The 16598-nt window shown below is 43.3% G+C and overlaps 1 protein-coding gene across 1 annotated transcript; it reads right to left on the reverse strand.

Moving 5' to 3' along the window:
• Positions 1-10674: 10674 nt before the first annotated feature.
• On the reverse strand, positions 10675-16353 carry dusp6 (dual specificity phosphatase 6). The gene is made up of 3 exons (XM_005811848.2): positions 15416-16353; positions 14751-15203; positions 10675-12300 (listed from the first exon to the last, which is right to left on the reverse strand). Exons 1-3 carry the CDS (start codon positions 15816-15818, stop codon positions 11987-11989), a joined length of 1170 nt encoding a protein of 389 aa, XP_005811905.1. The 5' UTR covers positions 15819-16353; the 3' UTR covers positions 10675-11986.
• Between the last annotated feature and the right edge of the window lie 245 nt (positions 16354-16598).

The raw sequence follows: 16598 nt of genomic DNA on the forward strand, positions 1-16598 counted from the left end.
TGCAGCTCCAGAACTTGAAATATTGTAAAAAAGTTTCATATTTTCACCACTCAATTTAGAAAGTGAACTCATATAACACTTGGATTCATTTCGTGTAGAACAAAAATATTCCAAGCTCTTATAGCTTGTTATTTCTAGGATTGTGGCTTTGAGATAATTACAATCCAAAATTCTGTTTTTCAAAAAGGTTCAATATTATGTTGAAAAGATTTTTTTTTTTGTTTTCTTTTTTAAATGTCAGGTTTCTGAAACATATCCTTGCAGCTACTGGATCTGTGCTTGGCTGGGGTTTCCTTTCCCAGGAGTTACTGTGTCAGTGCAACAGTACTAGAGCTACCTGCAGCGGACCAGAGAGCAGCGCAGCGCCGCATGAAGAGGTGATAGCGCTAAGGCTCGCCTCTTGGCTCTGATTGGTCGTTTCTTGTTAGCACTGGAAGCACAGAAGGCAAAGGAGCTTGAATTTTTTTGCACAAATTATCTGTCTCATACCATAGTGTCACTACAGCTTCAACAAATATAAAAAAAAACATTTTATATAAGTCACCTACTGCACCTCTTAGGCCTTATTGTTCCAAACGCCGGGTTTCATTATAATACGTCATATTTTATTGTGGTTTTGTGATTATTGCCCAGCATTTGATGCAGCTGCAAACTGTCTTTTAATGCGCTTTATAAATAAACTGGCATTTGACATTGACAAAAACAAACAATCTGACACTTTGGTCGCAATTAGCCACGAATGTCAACAGTTTTTCTAAGTAGTAGTAGGAGTAGAGTGGGAACACATTGGGTCTGTCAGTGACCCTGTGATTTTGTCTGTTGATCCCCAAATAGATTGTGAAATGTGGTGGAATCTTAACATGATGAAGCTCAACTTCCTCCCACTGTTTCCCTTATCAGCCCCCCTCGCCACACATGAAGTGGTACTGTTGTGTCAGCAGTATTACTCATCTATGTACTGAGTACAGCGGACAGCCTGGCCTGAAGCTGCCTTAATCACTTGCTCGCCCTTCCTGTTCCTCAACATGTCAGTAGCCTGTCGTGGGCGGACACTGATTACAGGAAGCAACATGGATAAATCGGAGGGGAAGAAAGACAAGGAAAGCATCCTGCAGGTTATTACAGACGTCTTAAAGCAGAGACAAGTTCAAAATATTGGAAACCATCAAGTCTTTGTTTGAAATCTGTCAAAGAAAAGAAAAAGAAAAAAACAAAGCAACCTCATCATAACTACTTTAACAAAAGTATCAGGCGATCATCAGTATTGATCTGATCTTTGCCAGAACCCCTGCTCGTTCTGAAACTCCGCCTTCAGGAAGTGATCACAACATGGCTCCTCTATCAACCCAACATTTTCACCAATGTAACACTGAGAAGCAGGTACTATAATGAGATCAGCAGATGTGTGGTTCCATCAAATGTTTGCTATTTGCTGCTGGCTAATCTGAAGGAGCTCACAGAGCATCCTTCCTCCACTAGGCGGAAACCAGGATGATCTGAGGAGGAGCTGTGTCTAAAAGGCGGAGCTAGGTCCAACCAGGCCTTTTCCTCAGCTGAATGGTTGCCATGGTAGATTAAAGGATTTATCAAACATGTAGGAAAGAATGAAAACAAGGGATAGGCCAAAATATTTGGATATATATTTGGGTTGGTTTGATCCTGGTCCTTAGCCTTGTTAATTACGCTAGATTAATTAAAAATAAGGGATGTTGGATAACAAACCAAAAAACAGAAAGGTGTTCCAATTTATTTTCAGAAAGATTTAACCGATAACATTCAGGACACGACGTTGTTTTCACACCTGGTAGTCCAGGTAGATTTGCAACGTTTGCTACATTTTCAGCTTTCACATTGCTCTGTGTCAAACCAACCAAACCCTTTGAAAACATGTCTGGAACTTGACTTTTCAAAACACTTTTTGATTTATGAAACCTTTACTGTATTTGAGACAAAAACATTTTTTTTAAAAGTTCATCATTCCAAAATTCCAGCTAAAACCTCAGCCTCGACTGGCTCTGATGAGCCGGACGCATTGTCACATCTGAATTGTGTCTTACACTGCTGGCTGTTTACGAGCCTAAAATTTCCACCATGTCTGCCTTGTTTCTCATCACGCTGTTCATGTGTTCGACACATCCAGAAAGTGTAAACACTGCTCTGAATAGAGAAGTGAAAAACAAAATCTGCAGCAGTTACAGTAAGTGTTGGATAGCAGGTCGGGGTGTGTAGGCGGAATGCGATGTTCGCTCGCTTCGTCTCATTCTCTGTATTTTCTCTCTCTCTATTTTTTTTTATACCCACTCTTCACTAATACTATTTATAAACCTGTAGAGCTGACTGCATGGGCCCGCTGATGATTCACGGCTGTTAGGACATCACCTTTAGTCAACACACTCCCCATTTCTATACCTGTTTCTCTCTCTTTATTTCCTCTTCCTCCATCTTTCTTTTATCTGCACTGCAGCAATAGAAAGACTACTGAGCATTCTTTAGGTATGGGTTGAATGGCACAGAAGGACACGCTGACTCGAGGAGGAGCCGAAGATAGTTTCTGAAGGACAAGGTTTCATAAGTTTCTAGTCTGACTCACGATTTTCTTCAAAATGAAGCAGAGTGAAGCGGCAGCACTGGTTATTTCATCCAGGCAAAAGGAATCACAGCTATTTTTATTTCAGCTGTGATTTACTTGGAACAGATTTTTAATACAGTTTAGAACATTTCTTGGAACTCTGATGAAACATATGCCTGAAAAAAACATCTGAAAACTTTCATAGAAATGCAGTCTCTGTGTTTGAGTTATAATGCTAGTAGAGTTTAGCAAACTGTATGACTTTGCAGGTGTGATGTTGGGAAGGAAAAGTTTTCCTTTTCTCTTTTGCACTCCAACTAGTCTGAGACCCAAAAACATCAACGATGGTGACAATGATCATTTCCACAGCCATAAAACGGTGCTTAAATAACATTAATTATTAGAGAGCATCTGTATTAGTTCAGATTAGCAATATTAATCAGTGTCTCTTCAGCAAAAAAGTCACCATTAAAGCTGCAGATAAAACTATCTCTATGTTGTGACAAAATAAAATGAGACAAATAATTGTGGAAAAAATGGATCTCAGCAGTGCGGGCTATGCTATCAGCCTCTTCCTGATAGCCCAGCCTGTAGTGAATGCTAAAGGTAGGTGTTTGGTAGTGCAGAATTGTGAAGTGGGAGCAAAACCCCACAATTCTTCTATTGATGTGTGGACATAGAGGATGGATGGATGGATGTTCTAGAAAGGTTTGAAAATTGCTGTAAATTACAAAAATCTTCCGGAAAAATATGATTTGGAGCATCAACTCAGAGCACTCCAATGGCGCGTTGACACCAAAAGCGTTACGCTCATCAAATTGCTGCTGGCTCCTCTGAAGGAGCGTTGGAGGGGAGTTGTGGGGGTGGACTGCTCTGTGAGGCTGAAGCTCAGAAACTGCCAGTCAGAGGAGGAGCTTCATCCTCGAAGGCGGAGCAAGATCCAACCAGGCGTGGTCGAATGGTAATTTAAAGGATTTCTCAAACATGCATGAAAGAATCAAAGCAACACTTAAAAATGTTTGAGATGAGGGAATATCATTATAGCACTGATGTAACGCTTTAAAAAGTTGATTCTGCTTGATATTGCCCCTTAAAAGTAGGTTGAACTACAATCTATTTTGAATAGGAAGCGATATATTAAGTGTTAGCGGCTAGCAGAAGCCACTTGCTGTATTGTGGCTGATAATGTAAAGCGTATGGTTTTCGTCAACATTCCTCCCTGCTGTTAGTATCAGCGCTCGTGTCACTGGGATCTCTGAAGCCGCCCACACTCTCTGGAAGAATGTCTGGAGTCGGGGGTGAAGTCAGACTGAGGAGCCTTGTTCTGGGGCTTGGTGTGCTGCTCTTCTGCTCCATATGATAGTGTTCCTGTGTGAAACAGTATAATAATGCGCTCTGTGTCACAGGCTTTTCAGCCCACGCAGTTTCCATGGTAAGGCCGTTTTGTTCCTTTTTTTTGTAATTTTGTAATCCTGCTGAAACTGTTCCTCTGGAACATTCGGACATTTCAGCCAAAACCTTCAACTTGATCCTGGAAAAGGTGAAGGTATCAGAAGTGTCTTCTTCTTCAGTGTCAACAAAGAGGACAGACTGACTGTATGTAGATTTGTAACAAGATTCTAACTGTATAAGTTGTAAAAAATCAAGCTATTTCCTGGTTCTCAGCTAGCCTGCACTCCTATTCTATTCTTTAAAGCTGCAATGTGTAACTTGTGTAATGGAAAAAGGTTTTTGACATATTTAGTATAACTGTCTCCATGTTGTGACAGTGTCATGAGACAGATAATCTGTGAAAAGATCAATCTCCTCCACCTGCTTGAGCTACTATTTCAGTTCGAAGAAATCCCGACCAAAACCAACCAATCAGAGCCAGGGGCGGGTCTTATCGCTGTCAATCCTGCTTGTAAGTGTGGCAAGCTCTCACTAGTCTAGCCCCTTGAAGCTCTTTCGTACACGACACATTTCTTCTAAAAAAAATAAGAGGTCTTGAATCCGACGGTCATCTTTAAGTCTTTACTGAATTTAAAAGGAAAATAAAAAACAACAACCAGATTCAAAACAAATAGAAAGTAATGGTCAAAAGACTGTGTTACTCTCAAGGTGCCAGACTTCTACAATGAGCAAGTACTTTCATCTTTCATAAACTAATTAGTCAATAACCAATCAAAAGGCACCAGGTAATAAGCTTAAGCACAATACAATTACAGTTGCTTATCTTTTTTCAAATAGCAGAGTAAAAAATTAAACTCACGTAAACACAAAATAACATTTTGCATTAAGTTCCAAAAATGTATATATGGCTCCTCCACTGCTCATGTACTCGCTGCTCAATGTGCCAGTGATGGAGAAACATCTTCCCGTTATAGGAAAACTGTTTATTGGCCGTCAGTGGTGGCTATGATTAGTTATCTTGGGATAAGTAATCACCTGTAATTCCAAAAAAAAAAGGACAGTAAAGTTATTTAGTGTACTTGTGATCACTGAAAATGTGATGGTGTAAGGAATAAATGGACTACAAATGATTGCTGTAATAGCAGAGTGTCTGCATGAATATGAGGGAGTATCTCGGCCTTCTTTGTCTGCGTGTTCTGAAAGTGAAATCACACTCACTCTTGCGTATGTGTGTGTCTATCTGTCTGCTTTTGCCGTTTTGGAACCTGTAACATGATCCACGGGGGCAACAGGAAATTACTGAGGAGGATGAGGGGGAAGCAATGTGACATGAGACAGGTGGGTGGGGGCGTTGATGGACGGATGGATGGAGGAGGGAAGGATGAAGGGGCGGAGGCCGCTGTCAACACACTGTCGCTGCAGGGTGAGAGGGACAGGAGCCGTTAGCAGAGGATTAGCTGGCACACCGAGTTTAGCTCCACAACCGCAAGACGAGAGTCTTTAGTTTCTCAGCCAGAAATCCAGCGGAAAGTGGGGCAACAAGGTTGCACACTTGACCACACAGCCGGATGTCATTCATAAAATGGAGAGAACGTTTTCAACACGGGTGGTGGGGAAAAAAATGAACTTATTCATCCTAAGTAGCAGAAAGAAACGAAAAAAAAAATCATTATATGCACTTGGTAGAACGTGTTGATCTCAAAGATATCCCACACTTTGCTTTAAAAAAAAAACAGGATTCCAAACAATTTGGCAAGATGGCCGCTCCAAATGGAAAGTGTAAATAGCTGCGTTTTCCATTGTAAATGTGCGCAGAACTTTTCCACCAATCTTTTTTAAAAAAATGCTCTTTGCAATTCAATAAAAAGCGCAATTAAAATCAAACATGAATATGTTTCTTTGCCCGATAAATCATTAAAAAAAAACATGATGCCATCATCCTCCTGCAACTTCCTGTCGTCTTCTTCATCTTTCCTGTCAGTAGAAACATCCAGCTGTTGCTCACTTGACTCGAGTGATGCAAAAATGTTTTTCCATCGCAGTTTTGCGAAATATACTAATTTTCACAGAGTGAATGTGATTTATTTGAACTGTAAGAGATATTTCTAATGTCGGCCACATAGAGAAAATGTGACTCCTGTCCCGTCATTAACCCGACCGCATGTCTTGCATTGCCATATAACATGGCAGCCCTCACTGTGACCCAGCCATATGCATTTCCAAATCCCTTTATGGCCCGGCTGATCACAGGGTCGCCACGCTGTGGTGATGAAGGTGCTGAAGGGGCCTGCCGAGCTCATCTGCACGCCTGTCCAAAATTAGCGCTGGTCGTTTCCTGTGCCCTCTAATCCCTGGGATTTAAAGCCATGCAACACTGAGCTATACAAACAGGAAGAAAAACCACGAGACCCTCTGGGATGCTTGCATACCTCTCATATCCCGGGCTTCATCTGTCAGTCTCAGTCCTGCCGTGACATCATCGCAGCCTCTTTCTGAGAACAGGATGGTTGGTTGCAGTCGGGTTGGAATTTGATTGATGATGTCCAGGTTGCTCAGGACACATGTGCTTTCGCTCTTAAGCTCACAGGCTTGGTCACTGCAGGAGTCTTCGGTTCCATATTTATCAGGGTAGCGTTATTAAGGAGAGTATTCCTTGCTGGGGGCTGGAGCACTCTACTACTACAAGTCATGGTGGATGGATTTCATATGTCACAGCTGTGGTTTTGCAAATCTGTGTATTGCTCTGTTAATTAAGAGTCAAGCTGCTTCGAGGTTATAGGCTCCATTAGCACAAATCAGAAGCCATTTCTACCTAGCTGATTAGCTACAGTGGCAGCAGGAGACAATGCCAGACTTGTGCTCTGGGCTGGGGAGTATTATTGAGGTCTTAGGTGTATCAACAAAAAATGATTGGTTAATTTGAACAAGTTTGTGATGCAAGTGTTGCATCTGTACCTTAAATGATTGAATTTGTGAATGTGATGGAGACTAGGGGCTCCATCCCTATTGATTACTGATATTTATTTACAGAACAAATACTTTATTTTGTTTCCTTTCTTTATTTTACTTTGTTTGGTGTTGGGTTAATTGAGTCTTACCTTTCGGGTGCGTCTCCTCAGAAGGGTGGAGCAGAAAGGGAGACAAATGCTCCAGGTGCAGTTAAAAAGCTCCTGGAACATACCGTGTCAACTAAGAGGGGTAATGCTCTGAAAGTTATATTAAGTTTAATTTAATTTCTTGATTGACCTTAAGATTAGCTTGTTTCTAATTTGCATGCATGTAAATATTTATTTGTACCCTTTATTTTGTGTTGGGTTTGTGCAAATTATTCCTTGCTTGTTTGTTACCCCTTCACCTGGTGTGGGTGGAATTGGCCAAAGGATAAAGCCGGATTCTTTGTTTCGCAGTCAAAAATTGGGTGTTGGTGTAATGGTGACCATGCAACACCAAATAAAGCTACTCCAACTATATTTTGTTGCCTTGCCTCACCTCCTTTCGACGCAGTGCCTCCGTCGGTCAAAGTGACAGTGATCAAAACGCAGACTTTTGCCAACACTGGGAATGACTGCTGATTAGATTTCCATGCCTGCACTGACCTCAAGACCTGTCGTCTAAGAACTGTTGCGTTCAGATGGAAGCATCAAAATGGGTGTAAATAATGTAAAAGGCTTTGATCCATCCTGCTTTCTGTCAATGATTCAGGCTGCTCTTGGTGTAAAGGTTTGAGGTACATTTTCTTGACACACTTTGGGTCTCCTACTGCCAAGTGAGAATTAATTAAATGCCACAGCCTACTCGTCTATTACCCCCCCATGGCCTTGTCTATCCCACAACACTTATAATAAGAGTTTACACTTACTTCACTAAAGTCACTTAGTGACAGCTGCTGGGTAGTGCTTAAAAAGTAACACTTTCTTTTGATGAGAATCTTAAGATCTCAACATATCACATATACTAAAGAGTCATTTTCTCTTTACTGAGCAATCCATCATGAAATGTAATTCTTTTTAAGCTTTCACTCTTGTCTTCTCCAACATTTTCATGTTTAACCATAAAAGAACGTGGTACCAGTGACTTTGACATAATTGGTTTATATTATTAACCTTTATTTGACCAGACAAATCCCAAAGGCAGAAAAAAATATATATTTTGCAAGACAGCCCTGGCCAAGACTGGCATAATAAAGACCAAATGGGAAGGACCGCTGGGATTTTGCTCCTGACAGTAATGGCCGTTAATGACACGTTGGGCACATTGCTACCTAGCAATACCGCCAATAAAAGTTCGATATTACATAATCAGTGTACTGGTTCTGTCCAGGTTCCCATGCTCAATGTTTGACAATGTAAATCAACCAGGAATTGCTTTATATTAGCCATGCGGTAGATGGTGACATTATCATTCACCAAGTGGCATGGTTTCATAACTATGCCATAAATCTGACTGTTTATAGAGCGGCTTTGTGGCACTATGGTAACCTGCTCTGGTTGCATGGTTTCAGTTTCTGGTCAAATGCTGCGTTGAACCCTTTGTGTTCGAATATAATGTGAATAAGTAGGGAAATAAAATCCGTCGGTCATCATGTGACTGAGAACTATAACTATGGATCAGTGGAAGCAGCAGGAGGAAACTGTCACCTAAACAAAGTTGGCATCAAGGGAAAGAACTGGTACCACTTGAGATAGAAGAGATTTTTTAATAAATAATTCCTGTCAGAATTTTACTATGCATAATATACACTTGACTTTTTAGTGATGTTACAATTGTTATTCCTGTAAATCCATATGTTGTTTGTTACTGTGGTTTCTCAGTTTAGTTTTTTTTTCTCTTTCTGCAGGTCTAGAGGCAGACTTTCAGGGAGCTGACTTGTGTTCTCTCTGTGGTTCTTTCTTTCCTCTACTGCTATCTCATTTCCCTTTAAAACTTTTCCCAACCAACCACATGAGGCACAGTATATTGGAGTTTGAGGTTTTGACAGGACAAAATACAAAATTACTTAAACTTTTTGCTCACACAACTTGTTTCTTTCTCTCCCTTTGGCTCGGACACAATTGGGTAAGAAGACTTTTGTTCACTCAACTCCCTTATCCTTGAACTTTCAACAAGAAACTTTCAAATTGACTGAATTCCTCTCATTTAATCACAGCTGAATGTCCGGTGGACTCTGTTAGATTGAGAACAGAAATGTGCAATATTTGTCTCGTTTTCAGCTGTCGCTCTTCTCTTTCACACCATGCTGTGTCAAAACGATCCAAATTGAAAAACGTCCCTTTATCAGTGGTGGTGCTGCACTGAGAACCATTGAAGGAAACGACACAAAAACCTCTGAAGAAGAAATCTGGCACAACTTTCCATCCATCCATTTTCTTATTCCCTTGTCCCCAGTGGGGTCAGGAGGGCTGCTGGTGTCTATCTCCAGCGAACGTTTCGGGCGAGAGGCGGGGTCACCCTGGACAGGTCACTAGTCCATCGCAGGGCAACACAACTTTCCTTCTTCTCAAAATGTAAACAAATATGGAGTGGCATCAGATTTTAGCAGTAGATTTCATTTTGTTGTTGGTAAAAAGGAAACAAAAAAACAACCGAGCCATTTCTCCGCAAATACAACCAGCACAAACACGGGGTTTTTCTGGTTGTATTTACCCAGAATTTCCTGCACTATAGTCTCCGGTTAGCTTGGTATTCACATTCAAGCCACATTAAGACCAAGGTTTTTAGGCGGACTAGAGCTCACCGTTTTGGAGTTACATTGCGCCTTCGCACCGCTCCAAACAAACTGGACTTTCCTCGCAAACCAACTAGAGTTCCATTAAAGTGAACTAAACACGGCTGATGTGAATACAGCACTAGTGTTTTTACAGCCAAACAAAAAGAAATGAATGAAGCCAATTCAGTGACATGTACCAAGTTTTTTAAAGCTCTTAACTGTGTAACTTTTTGTTCCTGCCTCTTGACCGGGACTCCCTTGAAAAAACAAACAAAAAAAGATTTTTAATATCAATGGCATTCCATCCTGCTAAAATGAAGAAAAAAATAAATAAAAAGTTGAAGGCCCTGCATGCACACACTGCAGTCATGTTTGGAAATGTGAAGCACGTGCAGCGACATGAGACGGGTGACTGCTGGTGTGAGAATGCAATCTCCTCGCCGGCACCGTGAATATCATCTTATCCAGACGCTCCAGGTCATCGCAGGTACACGCCGCAGCTCTCGCTATCGAATGACACAACATCTAGGTACTTTGTGCTCCCTTTCACGGCTGAACGCGCTTGGCCCTGCCCTCCGGGAGGAGGTGAACTCGCAGCAAACCGGCACCTGGAAAAACCAGATCGACTCAATTCACTTTGCACCTGTTCAGCAGCTCTGTGGGGTTTTTTTGTTGTTGTTGTTTGGTTTTTTTTGGTGAACAGGGTGTTCACATCGACACGTCATGTCACAGGACATGCTTCTTCTCGAGCTGGGGAAGAAACAAACAAACAATAAAAACAAAAAACAGGGAGTGTCTCAAGCGTCGCAGTTGATGGAAAGCTGGAGCTTGATGGAGGGCCTCGCGATTCGCTGCTACTGTTTGTGTTGTCGTGACCGGGCCTGCTGGTTAACACTCAGCTGTGAGGAAACACTTACATAAACGTGTGAGCGTGCGAGCAGACGAAACACCAACCACCATGTTGGTGGAAGAAGGAAAAAAAAAAAAAGGCAGAAGAGACAGAAACTATAGACAAAATAGCAATTTATTAATAACTTATCTTTCCTTTACATTCAGAACAGAGGAGAATGGTGGAGGGCAGGCGGAGGTCACCAACATGGCAACATCCTCCTGGAACAGTTTTTTTTTTTTTCCTTTCTTATTTTATTTTAAGCTAAGAGAGTTTCACTTCTCTCATCCTGACAAATTCATAACTGCATTTCAAAGAGTTTTCCCTGAAGAAGCTTTGAACACCCAGCAGATTTGACCACACCGGACCACGCACGGTGGGTGGGCCCTCACGCAGCTCTGGCTATCTAAAAAGAAAAATCTGGCAAACTTGATCAGGGTCTCGGATGATTCTAAGATAGACAAAGCAGGGGGGGGAAATGTAAAATCTCTTGAGGATAAAGTGAAGCAAACCCCGTGAGAGTAAGTAAGGCAAACGACAACAACTGTTTTGTGGGAGGGAGAGTGCAAAAGAAAATCCCCAAAAAACAAAAAAGGCCGGCTGGCTGAATTGATACATAAAGCAAATATGGAGTATATAAATATATTACAAATGTACACATTTCTGCACGATTCTTGGAAAGTCTATTGATTTTTGGCATAATTAACGCAAGAATAATGATCAATATGCGGTTGGTTTGCTTACAGGAAACTAGAATATGAAACAAATTCCTCAGTACACACTTCCAAAGGTACGCACTCTCTCTTACGTTTAAGGTATGAGCACAATGTACAGTATAAATGTTTGAAAAGTGTAAAAATCAGTCCAGTACGTGGGGTGGCCTACGAAAGCTGAGGTGCTTCAACCCCACACAGGTGAGTCTTCACAGAAGATGAAGGGGGGTCAACGCGCCCACGAGTCATGGGGGACGACCCCCAAAACAAACATAGAACATTTTTCTGTCCAGTTTGAACAATCGTGTCTCTTTGGCACACCAGCCTAGAATCTGTGAAGCAGAACGTACAGCTCTCCAGATCACCGTTCACCTTCACAAGAAAAACAGGAAATACCGCAAGAGTCCAACAGAAATATGATTGTAGAAAGTCTTTAAATGAGTCTGTTGCTTTATTTAACTGTCCGTCCTCATTCAGACAGCAGCAGGTGTGTACTGGCCAGGCCACTCTGGCAACTCCAGTAGTCACGCTCAGCAGCTGTCGAGCCCCCTCCAATAAAAACCGTCTGCATCGTCCAGAGCCAGGTCCGCACACCAGATGACGGGAAAACGAGAAACTTTTTGCAACTTTTTCAAGACGTAGAGGAGAATTCAGGGTGGTAGTCTTACACTTCCCTCCACCCCCCACCAACAAGAGAGGCACTGATGTTCGGAACCTCACGTGGACTGCAGGGGGTCCAACTGGAAGACGTTGTGGTTGGTGGGGGTGGTGAAGTACAGCTGCTGGCTCGGCGGATCCATGCGGTTGTCGCACGGGCTCTTCAGGCCCAGCGTGCGCTCAAAGTCCAGGAGCTGGCCCATGAAGTTGAAGTTGGGGGAGATGTTGGACTTCTTCATCTTGACGATGTCGTAGGCATCATTCATGGACAGGTTGAGCTTCTGCATCAGGTAGGCCACGGTTACGGTCACCGAGCGGCTGATGCCGGCCAAGCAGTGGACCAGGACGCCGCACTTCTGACCCCGAGCTTCATCTGGTTACAGGGGAAAAAGAAGAGGAATTTTAGCCAATGTCCTGTGAACCTTTACTAGAACTTCTACTCAAAACCAAACAAACCAGCAGTACGATATCTTGAACTGCCCTTGCCTTTGCTATGTCAGTGTACGCAACTGTCGCAATTGTGAGGAATTGCTTGGATGCAAAATTAGATGGGCGACTAAAATCTAGATTTTCTTAAAAACTTCTTACAGTTCAGTGGTTCAAACCGTTGGGTGTTCTACCTTTTCTGGACAATGACGCTGATGATGTACAAAAGCTGTTATCTACCCTTTGAGCCGCACCCAGCACAACGTGTGATAAAGATCCGCACTGTGTTTACAAGCTGGCCCACATCCAAGAATGGAAAAGTTTTTAATCCCCGACTATCTGTCAGCAGCGCCTGTCAACAACTGGGAGTCGCCGGAGAGAAACTGAATCAACGTTTTCCCTTGTTTTGTCCTGGAATAGCCGGCTGGGAAATTGACTATTACAGTCTATTAAAGCATTCTTCCACTCGCCCAGGGTTGGTGTGACAATGGTGCCATTTGAGCGTGTAAATGTAAGAGTCATGAGGGCACCCTGTCAAGGCAAACAGGATGTCAACAGGCCCTGTAAATGGCTCCTTTTGTTATGCGGAGGAAGAAGAGGGATAGGGAGGGGGGGTAGGGTTGATGCCATGTCCTAGATTACTTTCAATGCCACTTCCTTCCTGTTGTGCTCAAATTACCGCCCTCCCTTTGCTCTCCCTCCCCCTCTCCCCTATTCTCCTGTTTCAACGCTGCTCTTTGTACTGCAATTACACAAGCCCCAGGACAACAGATAGGCCAGAACGCCTCCCATTGAAGTCAAATCATTTTGTACACAGTGCATTTTAGCCGTTGCGCCATCAGAGGCACACTCGCACTTCAACACAGTGGATTTAATCTGAGTGTCCCTGCTTGATTGCCTGATAAAGCCACAGTTGAGGACACCTCGTCTAATGTCAGTGGCCCAATATGAGCCTAAGAACCTCCAGAGAGTGATAAGACATATATTAACAGGATTATGCTGCCTTACTGTCAATTTCCACTTCCTCTGATGTGTTTACATCCATTTTGAATAATCAGTAGCTTTTCTTTTGCGTTATTTTCCATGTTGTTGTTTAGCAAATGTGAGAATAGTCTTGTTCCCCCCAGTCTTTATGGCTGGTTAAGTTTGGCTGTTCGTTGTCTTGAAATAAGGGTTGGTTACCGACGACAAGCTTTCCCCAGGTTTTAAAATGTCAACATTATGTTGAGTTTAAAGGCCTGTTCAGATGCCATTTTTAGTTGTAGGTTTTTGCAGTAAAACCCTAAAATGCTGATGTGTTTTTACTCACTGTTGGAAGGTCATACCACCCCAACCCATCCCTTGTTAAAGTGATGACTCTTTCAGCCTGCAGTCCTAACAGTTGCTCAAACAAGTGTGCTGAGAGTCAGATGTGGTTGGCCAATCTGATTGACTTCAGCCACTTTTCACACACATTTGGAGATCAGTAAATGTCTTTTCTTTGCCTTTTGCCATTGAAAAATAACTCCTTGTTGTATAAACAGGATTCAAATAATCTTTCCTGTCTATTCAAATACTTTTGCTCATTGAGAAAGTTGGCTAGTAAATTAGGTAAACGATGTATGAGTTGTTTATTTCACCAGTTGGCAACAGATTACTCTGCAACCTGTTGCCAACATGTTCTTTGGGAGAACCTTTCTGGTAAAACTGAGTGGCTTTTTTCTTTATTTGTCCCCCTAAAAAGAGCATGTAGGCTACTAGGGGACTTGCACTAAATTACATAGATTTTAATGTGTTAAGAAATTGTATTCAATTTTTAACTTTAAGAAACAATATGATTGCATGTTGGGGAAAAAAAAAAAAGAGTACTGTTGTGTGCACATTGTACAAAAACAAGTTAGCCTATCGCTGTAAATAGACAAGCCTGAAATAGCAACTCAATGCGAAACATGTGAAGTCCGATGCTAATGTCAGCATCCAGTTCACATTTTTAAATTTTTTTTTCCCCCAAAGAAGTTACTTGAATATAAAGGATTCCTGAAACACCTGAAAGCTAAATGGAAATAATTTCACTTTGCACCAATATGATGGGTTTTTAAAAAAATCCTAAATAACAGACTGAAAACAGTCTGTTATTTAGGATATTTAAATAAGTCTGTTATTTAGACGATAAATATCAATAAATATCTTTGTTGTTGAGCTCTTATGACTATTCAATAATTTAGCAGCAAAAAATGTTTTTTGATTTGAAAAAAGGTTGATTATTTTTTTCAGTATGTAGTTTTCCATTCAATTCGATTAATTGGGATTTATTACATACCCTGCGATATATATACTCGATTGAAACTGTTTAACCGAGCCCCACCACCAGCAGCAGCAGCATGTGAACGAGCCAGATGTCCGCCGGGATTAACCTACCGATGAAGCTGATGGCCTCCGGGAAGAACTGCGAGAGGTTCTGGCTCCAGTGGTCGGAGATGGGGATCTGCTTGTACTTAAACTCCCCGGCGTTCTCGAACAGATTGGGCAGGTTGGGCGTCACGTTGAGGATGTACTTGATGCCGTACTCCTCCAGCACGTCCAGGTTCGTGGAGTCCTTGGCGCAGCCCAGGTAGAGGTGCGGCAGGATCTCCACGGGGAAGGAGGGCTGCGGGTTGGACAGCGGGCTGCCGTCCGAGTCCGTGGCGCTGCTCGGGTCGAAGTCCGACTCGATGTCGGAGGAGTCCGAGCTGATGCGCAGGCCGCCGAGGCCCAGGACCTGGGCCGTGGTGGGAGAGCTGCTGCTGCTGCTGCTGGAGGAGGAGGAGGAGGAGCCGTCCAGGTTGGTTTCGCACAGGGCTGGAAACTCTGCCTGGAATTTACTGAACCCGCCTGGAGAAACGAGGGGAAAATGAATCCCAATGAACACCAGCTTCAAGTATTCATATTTGCATGTTTTGCAAAAAAAAAAAAAAAAAAACATGCACAAAAATTTACACGCATTGAAAAACTTACAGTTTCCCCGTGTTTACACAAACAAATCAGCACAACTGTGTGTGTGTGCGTGAGTATGTGTGTGGAAATGTGAATGAAGCTCAACTCACCCTCCAGGTAGAAGGCCTTGTACCCCTCGTCCTTCATCTTCCTCAGCAGCAGCCCCAACACAGACCCCCCGTCCACGTTCTCGTTCCACTCCCGGCTGTACTCGTCGTACAGCACGATGGTGTCCGTCTTGCAGCGGCGCACTAAGCTCTCTCGGTCCTCCCCGTCGGAGAGCAGCGAGCGCACGGGCAGGTTGCCCTTCTTGAGCCGGCGCAGCATCAGGCTCGGGATGGCCACGTTGATCGCCGTCTCGACGTGCGACGACTCGTACAGCTCCTGCGCCCGGCAGTCCATCACCAGCAGGCCGTCCCTGCGCGTCTCCAGCTGCTCCCGGAGCCAGCCCACCGTCTTGCTGATCGCCATAACCGAGTCGAGCTGGATGACGGGTTTCAGCTTGTCGAGCATTTATAAGCAGGAGTGCGAAACGCCGGGTTTGAAGGAGGGAAATAAGAGGGAAGTTTAGTGGTAAAAAAAAAAGAAGAATTTTTTTTGGTCCAAACCGCTGTTCAATGGAATAAATTCATGTGATCTAAAAAAAAAAAAAAAAGTTTAAAAGAATAATAATATTCTCTCCACGCAGATATCCCTCTTGTGGAAAACGATCTTTCCTCACTGCGCGTTGCCTTCAGTGGCGCTTCATTCATGCATCAGCCTGGAGAGCCCGAGTTATTTCTCAATGAGTCACAGCCGCCCTGCAGCGAGTCGGACGCTTCCTCTGCGCTTATATAACTCCACCGTCGCGGGGCGCAGCAGCTTCCCCACCCGCCGTCTTTATTTGCAGAGATTCAGTGTGAAACTGCGGTTGATGTGGAGAGAGCTGCGAGCTTACGGTCAGCTCCAAGTCGACTGGCGGATGCGGCTCGTTTCCCCTCACTTCCTTTCTCCTCCGCAGCTCGGTGTGAATCGACGCCGCTCTGGCTGAGCGAGCTCTCTCTCTCTCCGGGCTGCTGAATGGCTGCACACACGGAGCGTCCTCATTGGATACGCTGCGCCGGCCGACCAATCGGAGGAGTGCTCAGCGGCGGTCGCCTTAGAAACGGGGGGCCGAATGGAGCGGCCCGTTGTTGATGAATTGTTAATGAGTTTGTCATTCACAAAAACGGAGAGGAATTTCGGCTCCGGATGGAGGCGAGTACAAACAAACAGCAGAACTACAGGAAGGGGGGGGGAGAGGAGAGAGACTAC

The sequence above is a fragment of the Xiphophorus maculatus genome, chromosome 2 (assembly GCF_002775205.1).
Source record: "Xiphophorus maculatus strain JP 163 A chromosome 2, X_maculatus-5.0-male, whole genome shotgun sequence".
NCBI classification, from domain to species: domain Eukaryota; kingdom Metazoa; phylum Chordata; class Actinopteri; order Cyprinodontiformes; family Poeciliidae; genus Xiphophorus; species Xiphophorus maculatus.